The 11198-nt window shown below is 18.3% G+C and overlaps 1 protein-coding gene and 2 pseudogenes across 1 annotated transcript, besides 2 other annotated features; all 3 read right to left on the bottom strand.

The window, feature by feature from the left end:
- Positions 1–2705: 2705 nt before the first annotated feature.
- On the bottom strand, positions 2706–3564 carry PmUG01_06026100 (Plasmodium exported protein, unknown function; the record flags this gene model as incomplete). Its single annotated transcript, XM_029003831.1, has 2 exons — positions 2706–3323; positions 3478–3564. 2 exons carry the CDS (start codon positions 3562–3564, stop codon positions 2706–2708), a joined length of 705 nt encoding a protein of 234 aa, XP_028859911.1.
- A 2779-nt stretch (positions 3565–6343) lies between these two features.
- PmUG01_06026000 lies at positions 6344–7328 on the bottom strand (annotated as a pseudogene).
- Positions 6344–7328: a sequence feature (fam-l protein, pseudogene).
- Positions 7329–10264: 2936 nt separating this feature from the next.
- On the bottom strand, positions 10265–10932 carry PmUG01_06025900 (annotated as a pseudogene).
- Positions 10265–10932: a sequence feature (Plasmodium exported protein, unknown function, pseudogene).
- Positions 10933–11198: the final 266 nt, after the last annotated feature.

Raw genomic sequence — 11198 nt, 5'->3', positions numbered from 1 at the left:
GATAATGCAACTTTATTTAATAATTTATTTATAACAGTGTTAACGTAAAAATGTAATATATAATTTTCTAAGAACGCTGAGCTCAGTACGCATATATCATATTTATTTTTTCATATTGATTTTTTTTTTATACAATTAATTATATTTAAATTTCGAATGATGAACATTTTTTAAATTATTGTATTCCTTACAGTTATATTATTCTAACAAAATTAACATATTATAATAATAAAATATTTCAATGACACGTTAAATATATGCAATTTACCTTCTGTGGGTATTTAATGCATGTATTATATGATATAATGATTGAACATGCCTTAAATTTGTTTTATAGTTTTAAAAAAATTGTTATCTGAATGGAATCTTTGTTTCATTCAAAATATAATGTTAAATAAAAAAATATATATTTTTTTTTTATTGGTAGCAAAAATTCATTGCTTATGGATGATAATATAACATATAATTGTAATTAAATATATATGTCTTATTATGAAAGTAACTATTCTGAATTTTAATTTATAATATAAATCATGATTATATTTTGAGGATTTCATAGGGATATATTTTTATGAGCTATTTTTCTCATTATTAATAGATTTAATAAATTCAAAGATTCATACATATTTCTATATTAAATACACATAAAATATCTCTCTTATATTATAAGTTTTAGCAAAGCATACAATGTAGTCATTGCATAATATCATGTGTATAAGCGTAATAAATAAAATTGTACTTTCAATACATTTTTGAAACTCATGGTTATCTAGAACTTTATATTATTGTTAAACATCAAAGTTTTATTTTTTTACTTAAGAGATATAATATTAGTTTATGTTATATTTAAAAAAAGCCAAATAAAAATATCATCTATAAATAATTTTCACATTTTCGAGAAATATAAAATTCCCTCTTTAGAAGTTATACATACATTATATGAATAGTACTATTCTATGTATATATTCCTGTGTTTCTACTGTAAATATAAATATATATATATATATATATATACATTAATCCGTACATTTATTTATGGAAACCCTTAATAATTTTTGTTAACTCATGATTTGACATCCTTTTTGGTTCTCAATTCTTGTGAACATGTCTTTTATAATAATAGTTTATGTTTCTACTTATTACTTATATTATGTAATATTGGAATATATAATTTTATTAATTTCAGTATTTTTTTTAAAATAAATGGTAATAATATATATATGTATATATATTTTAAGCTAAAATTTTATATTCGTATTGTTTCCTAAATTAACAGTTTTACAATTATATTTAATATAAATCTACTAGGTATTTTCACCATGTAATTACTAGTAATAAATCTACTAAAAATATTTGACCACACATTTTTATAGTTCAATTATACAAGAATACGAGTAAAATTTCTATCTCCATCTATGTGCCTATTTACAATGACATGTTTTTCATTTTACTCTATCACTTTATAAATATTAACTATATATTAATTAATTAATTAACTTCATAATATATTTAATTTATTAATATAGAACACAATTTACATACGTTTAAATAATATATAGTTAACAAAGAAAGAAAGTTAGATTAATTGATTCTCTTGCCATAAAATGTAAATTTCAATATATATATAGAACAAACGTGGAACAAACCTAAAAGAACAAATTCTACTTACTAAACATTCATTCTCTAATACATAAATGTTATTGAAATAACACATAGTAAAACTATTAAAACAAGGAAAACGTGACATTCTATGTTACATATATATAATCTAACCTAATATTAACCAAAAATTGTAAAGTATAATATGTAACATAAAGTAATAATATTAGTAACTTAATTGAAGTATAATAAAAATATAAAAATAAAAATAATAATTTTTATCTTTTATCTATTATTTAAAATGCCATGAATATAGTATACCTTTTCGTATCTTACATTATATTTTACTTATTAATTAAAGCATTTGATATTTACAAGAACACAGCAAGATAAATTAAAGAAATAGTAATTATCATATACATTATTTGAAATTACTCATATGATCTAATCTATGAAGTTTCATTAGTTCCTTTTTTAATATATATTCTTATCTGTTATAAAAAGAGTTTATATTTTAAGTAAAGTTATGTATATGATGTTACCGCTCATAATACTTGAAATTCACTTTTTATGTGTAATTAAACAAAACAAAAACAACAAAAAAAAAAAAATTATAAGTTATAATGCAACTACATTCATTCATCTCATTTTACTAAAATAAGACACATTTATTTGTAGTTTAAAACAAATAATGTATTTCTTTAATAATATCATCAAATAATCATCTAAGATAATAACACATTAAAAATAAGAATGTTATTTACAGATAAATATATAAATTAACACAAAATTTTAACGAATTTACCTGAATTATTCTCTTGATTATTAATTTTAACACAAAAAAATATATATTTCATGAAAATATAGTAATATACACAAATATTTATATGAACCATAATACTGCTTCAAGATGATATGCTATATTAAAATAAAACTTAAAAGCATTAAATTAATCAATTTCACAATATATTAAAGATTTATATTATTACATTTAAGAATCAAAAATGTTACTCGCATTCTGGTGAATATATAAAATCTAAGCAATTAAAGAATTATTTTTTATGTTTGCACATCTGTAATTCACAGATCTTAATTGTTATAAAAGACTATACATTAGGGAAATACAGATAATCTCTTTCATTCATTTTACTAATTTTACGTAATGAATTGTCATATTTTTTAATTTTTTTACAGGCAAAAGTAATCACTATAAAAACGAAAATACTCAATGTTAAAAACAATACTATAATTGCCGTTATTTCACTGGACCATTCAGGTAAACTTCCAAAATATTTTTTTATACACAAATAAAAAGTTATAGTAAATCCAACTACTACAAGCAACACAGGTAACCAAAGAATCAATAAATATTTATCAGTTCTCTTCTTGATTAATTTCCTTTTATTATCATTCATATCACCCCTAATATTATTTAGAAAAAACATATTATCTAGTATCCTTTTTTCAACATATAAATTTCCTCCAGTGTAAATAGATGATTTATCCTTTCTTGCTTGTTTATAGTCTTTGATATTATTTAATGAACATTCATTTCTTTTTTTATTTTTTCCTTCGGTTATTTTATCATTAAAAGTATCTTTCTCCTTGTATTCCCCAATATTTGGAATACTATAATTTAATAATATATTTTTTAAGTAATTTTCTTGTTTATAATTTTCTAGTAATCGATAATTTCTTGTATCTAATTTTTTATCGATGTTGTGCTCCAGCACTTATATTTTAAGCATACTCTAAAAACATAAATTAAATATTTATTATTTAAAAAAAGAAATAATTTGATTCTAATAAAGAGTACTAAAAGAGATAAAAACAAAAAAATACGAATAAAAAAATTATACTTAAATAACACTCTTATACCATATCATTGTAATAATGACATACCTGTGTTAAAAGGATAAACGTACTAATTTTAATAAAAAATTGAAACTTAACTTTTTGTTTCATCATATAGATTTTTAACATTGCAACATATATTTAAATAGGAAAAAATTAACTGTACTACAACAATATATTCTTAATGATAAAGGATGCTCTTATAATTTTTAAAAAAAATATTTTTGTTCATTATTTTTTCATAAGAACTCAACGAAACGAATAGAACTATAACGTTTTTTGTAACAAAAACAAAGAAAATAACTTCAAAAATATATTATAAAATTTTTACCATATTATCATTTACAAAAAACTAACTTTACTTAAAATAATACAATTTCAACTTATATTCATAAATATTCAAAATATATAATTTAATTATTAATATTGTAATTAAATAATTTTTGATTAATCCTTTTATAAATAAAATGTATGATCTATTAATAATTCAAAATATTGAAGCTATAGGAAGCGTAAAATTTCTAAAAAGTATTGTCTTAATTTTTCAGAGAATTATTAGTTTTTATAACGATTCATTCTAACAATTATAATTTTATATAAGCATTATATTTCTTAAGAACTGGTTATTATTTTTAAAAAATTTTAATTTTTATAACAATATAATAGTAGTAATAATACATGAAAAAAGAAATATTTTGTGCAACTTTTTGTATTATATTAATTATAAATCATTATTCTTACTATTTAAACAAAATATTCTTTTACATGCGAAAATATATTTAAAAAATCAAACTTACAACGTTACTACTATATCTGTTAATAATATTTTAAAGGAAAAACAAATATTTATTAATTTTTTCATCATAATTAAAAAAAAAAAAAACATTATTATGCTTCACTTGTGTCATTAAAATCAAATGAAAATTTTTATAATTTACCAACTTAATTATTTCGTTTTATTTTATTTTATTTTTCCTTTAATTAAATAAGTGTATTTATTATAAATATCAATATAACAAAAAAAAAAAAAAAAAAAATTGTATAAAAATTAGCATTACTATATATGTATTATTTAAAATTTAATATGGAGTTATCTTGACATTTAAAGGTATTATATAATATATAGTATTCATTATTGGTATCCATTTATTTATTTTATCATTTATATACAATTTACGTTTCTAATATATGTGACAAATTTAAAAAATTTATAATCCATATTTAACTTATAATATAAGTTTTAATACATTATATATTATATAAAATAAAATAGTATTAAATATTTACTTATATAATAAATTTAAGTTTTAGGTATATTCATTTTTTATAAACATGTTTTTCAGCCTTTTTCTCATTAATTATATATGTATTTGTTTAAATAACTATATTTTTTGTAAATTTAAGGTATTATTTGTAAAAAATTTTTTAAATTTTCTATAATATATTTAATTTTCTCCTTATTGAAAAAGCATATCGTAAGTGCTTTATGTTTTTTTATATATATAGTAGTATTCAATAACGTAATATTTTTCGAATTCAACTAAATATTCATAATTAATTTCGTTCATTCATCTAAGTATATCATTTATATTAATGTATTGTACCTTAAATAGTTGATATATTTAATGTTATATCCATACAATGCAATTCATTTTTGTTTCTTCAGAATTTTTTTCTAAGTAATTATACATATATATTTATTTTAAGAATTGAAATTTAGTTTATATTTATTCGATTTATACATAATCTTTTAATATTATTATTATAAAAATGCTACATCTTTTCGTTAATATACTTATAATTTAAACATAAATATATAATTATGATATTATATATTTTAAATAATATTTCATTTAAATATAATTTCATGGTTTTCTTCATATTCTTGTTATATTATTATTATACTAAGTTATTTATTTTTCTCTACGTTAGTTTATTATTGTCATTAATCTATATAATTTATAGAGTAACTAAAGCTTAAAAAAGATAACACTCATATAAACGAGTTATTAAACAAAAAAATATAACATCCTGCTAATTTTATCATTATTATCTATATGTCGTCATGGCAAAATTATTCATTTATTTAAACATTCACTCTCTATATATTTTATTTTTAATTTAAAATATTTTAATATACGTATAATTTTTACATAGATTAAATGCATTATATATTATACTTATAAATGTGGTCATATAATAAATCATACATAAAAATATAATATATTATTTTATTCATTTTCAGATGATAACATCCACTTACACCAAAATATTCTTCTCTTTAATTATATAAGTTACAATATAAAAAAGCATAGCTTTCGTAGTTTAATATAGTAGACAATACATATATGTCACTTCAATGAAATGAAAACTCGTATTTTCATTAAAAAAAAAAATAGACATATTTACTAAAAATTTAAAAAAAATAATATTTTTAATTGAACCAAAAAATAATAATATAAGAGATGGAAAAAAGTGAACACAAAAAATACTATTTCGTATAGTTTACATATAAATTAACGGATGAATTCTATAAAAGTATATGATTTGTTCTATTATATATGTATTATAACGTACAAATATATATTCCTCTTCAAATTTATTTAAATACTCAAAAGTGTATATTAAGAAATAACATATAATTACACTAAAGTTATACATTAAAATAAAAATTCAAAAAAACTTCAAATATTCAAATTAACAAAAAATATAAAAATATAATTTTTTAATGTTGTTTATTAAAAAATCAAAGTATAAATAGATGAATTATAAAAATATAAAAAATTATATGTACTTTAAATAAATATATAACTACGAGTATTGAAGTTATTATTTCATAATAATTACTTCTCTACAGAATCATATATATTTCTTACTATGCATTTTATATTTTTCTTAACTTAATTTTTTCGTATTTGTTAACCTTCTTATGGTGATATATAATCCCTAATATAAATAAAGGCACGAAATAAATTAGATGACCTAATAATCGTCTCAATACGCAATCTTTTGCTATTTCTGATGTGTTAGAGCACAGCCCACATGCATGCGATCCCCAAATTTTGCCTTGTTTTCAGAATACTTTGAAGTTCACTAACAAAGTTAGAATGGGCGACAATATATTACTCCCACTCCACAATGTCTAGTGGTCATTCTTTAAAACTAACTGAAATAAAAAACTGTCTTTTTCAGTAAATCTCAATGACATTTCTATTATAAGCACTCTTAATAACAACAATAACAATATTAGGGATGAATCAATTCGTAATCCGTATTTTTTACGTATAATTTTTTGGTAAACCAATCACTAATTTTCCTGTTGTTTTTAAGAAAATCTATATAATTAAGTTCTCTGAATTAATTTTTTCAAGAAAATAACTTTTTTTCCATATATACAAGGATTACTTTTCTTATCCAGTATTCATCCTTCCACATTCTTTAATAAAATTTCCATTTGACTGATTGTTTTTTAATTTTACACCCTTTTTAATTAATAGATATATATGTTTTATCGTGTATCCCATTATATTGTATTTCTTCATATAAACTTTCAATACATTATTCCTTGTTCTGTTTATATATTGCAAGATATCGATGAGATATTGTGTTTTATGAACTACTAAGGATGTACTTATCATCAAATAATTTTTTAAACGTTCTCTAGAAAAAAAAATATAATTATTTGATATTCAAAAACAAATAAATATTTTTATTCTAAAAGAATATTAATGAATATAAAACACAAAAAATACAAATAATTCAAATATGATAAAATTATATTATCATACCAGAGAAATAATAAAATGGGATGTCCAAGATAAAACGATAAATGTAACAATTATAATAAATAAGAATGCCTTAATATTTAGTCTCATGAAAAATATTTGTAATATTTGAACATATTCAGTAAAAAATATATTAATAATAATATAATATCCTTCATATGATAAATAATAATATACTATTTAATTTAGTTTCTATTATTTTATATTTTATCATAAAATATAAAATGTATAAAACTATAATATTTTAGCAATATGCACATAGAGAAATAAATTTAAAAATATGTTATAAATATTTTATTATAATAATATTTATAATAATATAATTTTAATTAGAATAATATAAATTGAATTATCAATAAATATTAAAAATATAAAATTTACTTAACATAAAAATAAAACAGTAATTAAATAGTATGTTCAATAATTCCTCTCAAAACAAAATAAAAAAATATATAACATTTTTGAATATTTCGAAATATTGACATTATATGGAAAATAGAACATATGGAATGTATGTGATTCATTGTTACATATATTAAGCGAATAATTACTAAGTTAAGTGATGTCTTCCTATTAATATTTTTAATTTTATAAACATATTTTAGAAATCATTATTATTGATAATAAAATATTAGTTATTATAATAGTATAATAATAGTAATAATAAATGCAGAATTCAATAATTTGTACAACTTTTTGTGATATATTAATTATAGCATAATAATTAGTTATTAGGTAAATATATGCATTATTTTGTGGTCTATAACTTGTTATAAAAATAAACTTTATAGCATTCTATCTAACCAATAGAAAAAAATATTTTAAAGATAATCATTGACACTTTAATATAAATTTTTAATAATATAATTTTTAATTAAGAGTAATTTATAGTCTTATATCTTAATATTTCGTAAATTTATCTACGTAATTTTTTTCCTTTTTTTAATATTAAATATACATGTAAAATATGTGGTAGTTTATGTCTAAGATATATTGAAATTAGAGTAAACGTACTTGAATAATGTGTTTTTTGCATTATTTCAGAAATCGAATTACTTAAGTATAATTATTATAAAATTACTTTTTGATAAATATTTACTTAAATATTTTAAAAGTATAACTAAAAAAAACAATTACATATATATATTAATAAAATAAGGTATATTTTAATTTATTGACAAAATATTATAATGCTAAAAATTAATAATATTCTACATGGAATTACTACTTTATATTAAAATTATACAATGAATTCTTGTCATTTCCAAGCATTAATCTGAAATATTAAGAAAGCCCTCCCTTATATACATACGTTTATTTTTAACGTAAATGCATAGTTTTATAAAATATTATAACTTTTAAAATTAACGAAAATAAAAAAAAACATTGGTTTTATTAAAATTCTCATTATCAATATTTCCATTTTTTTCATGAACAATAGCTCTTATATCCTAATGTCGTTTCCTCTAGTACCTAATTATATTTAGCAAAAAAAAAAATATATACACATGAATGGATTATATTATCAACTAAACAATATATCTTAAAATGGATATAAATATCATAATTAAAACATGTTTTTTAATATTATATTATAATTTTCATTTAATAATATAGGAATTAAAGTTCAATAAATGAGATATAATCATTATATTTACTTTCAATACAGTTGCATGGGAAATCTTATGTATTACAATTATTCAATTAAAACATGCACAAAAAAATTATGTAATTTTTTATATAGACCTAATTTAAAAGTATGTAATAAATAAAAGAAAGTATATATTTTTATTATCTATAAAAAAAAAAAATTATGCTTTTCTTTTAGTTACGTCTTATTTAAAAGTTTCACTGTATAAATATAAATGAATTAGTAATAGTTATAAAATATATATTTTTTTGAGTCTATAAAATAATATTAATTATTAATATATTTATATATGTAAGTAGGGAATATATATAAAAAATAAATTATTTATTATTATATAATTATAGAAAATATGTAGTTATCTTCATTAAACTTAACATAATTTAGATTTTTACAATCATATAATAGATTTTTAGAAATATACTATTATAAACGAAAAAAATATATAAAAAAAATACTATCTAATAATAACTGATTAAACTTTACACATTAATTTAATCTTTTAATAATATAAAAAAATAAATAAAATATAAAGCTTATTTATATAGAAATATCGAATATAATATATATTTAAATTATTTTACAAAATTTCATTAACAACAAGTTTAAGCACACTAATAAAATAAAAATATAGTTTTAGCTCTTAAGTTGTAAATATTTAGAATCCCTATTATATTAAAAAATTATAAATAACCAATAGTTAAAAAAAATATAATTATATTTTATATTCATAAATTCACATTTTTACTATGCAAAAAAAGAATAAAATGACTAATAAAATGTTTCTAAAAATAAATATATGTAATAATAGATTTATTTTAATGTTTATTTTATAAAATAAAAGTTAAATATGTTTTTCGGTTTAACAATATATATATATTTATATTCTTCTTGATACAACAAAATACAATCAATTCGCATTGTTATTTACTAAACAAGACACATTTACATTTAATGTTATGCGAGTAATACATCCTTTTATGTATGCAGAAAATAATCATTGAAGAATGGAATAAACCTAATAAATAATTAAAATGGATTTTTATAGTAACGAATATAATTGCACTAACGATTTTAATGAAATTATATAAGTTTTTCTAATATATATTAATTTTAAGGAACATGCATATATTTTTCAGTTAAATATCCTTAAATACAAAAATATAAATGTTAACCATAATAATATGTTAATCTGAGAAAATACATTAAAATAAAAAATGAAAAACATTAAAACTGTTAAATTACCTAAAAAAATTAAAAGCTTATATTTTTACTGTTGGGGATCAAAAAAATCAGACACATGCAGGTAAATTTATAAAACCTAAGAATTTACAGATAAGCTTATTATTTATGTATATTCCTTATGGATTTATAGATTTTAACTGTTATAAAAGAATACCTTATTGAAAAAAAGATATGCTGTATTATGCATCTTACATTTTTCATATGTTAACATTACATATTTTACAATAATTATGAAGAGATAAATTATAGATAGCATAAAGATAAAAGTGTATATAAAGAATCTTATCATTATTATATGTAAGAAATTCAGTGACGGTATAAGTTAAAATTTTGCATCCATAGATTTTGATTTTATTAAAACAAATAATTCCATCCCAAGTAGTGCATAGAAGACCAATATAGAAAAAATCAATTTACAGTGAATATATATCACCCTTCGTAAATACTTAATCTAAATATTCCTAGAATTCTTAACTTTAATTATATAATATATTTTGTCCAACATTCTTTTTTTTAAATTTGAATATCTTTCTGTGTGTAAAGAAAATATATCTTTCCTAGCATGTTCATAACCTGCAATTTATAATAAATTTACACTTAAATTTTTATATTTTCCTCTGGTTATCTTTATATTATTAGATGTATCTTTTTTCTTGTAATCTCTAATTATGTAATTTCATCATTTAACAGTGAAATATTTGAAGTCCCTTACAGTTTATGTCTTGCAACTAATCTATAAGTTCTCGTATCTAAATTTCTATCAGAATTGTCATTTTCATCAAAAAAATTATTAATTTTACTCTAAAGAAAAGCAAATACTTACTATTTAATACATTAAAAAACTTAATGATTAGAAAACTATATGATAGAAAATAAAGGACAATGAATATGAATAATACAAATATACTAACATAATATTATAATGCCACATTACTGATAAATTAACATATCCAAGTTAAAATGATTAACATAGAAGTATTTAAAAATCAGAATGACTTAATTTTTTGTTCCATTATATTGAACTTTAATGTTATAATATATTCGTTAAAAAAAAATAAACAACAATA

Source organism: Plasmodium malariae (genome assembly GCF_900090045.1).
Source record: "Plasmodium malariae genome assembly, chromosome: 6".
Taxonomy (NCBI): domain Eukaryota; phylum Apicomplexa; class Aconoidasida; order Haemosporida; family Plasmodiidae; genus Plasmodium; species Plasmodium malariae.
This window is presented reverse-complemented; position numbering and strand designations above follow the sequence as displayed.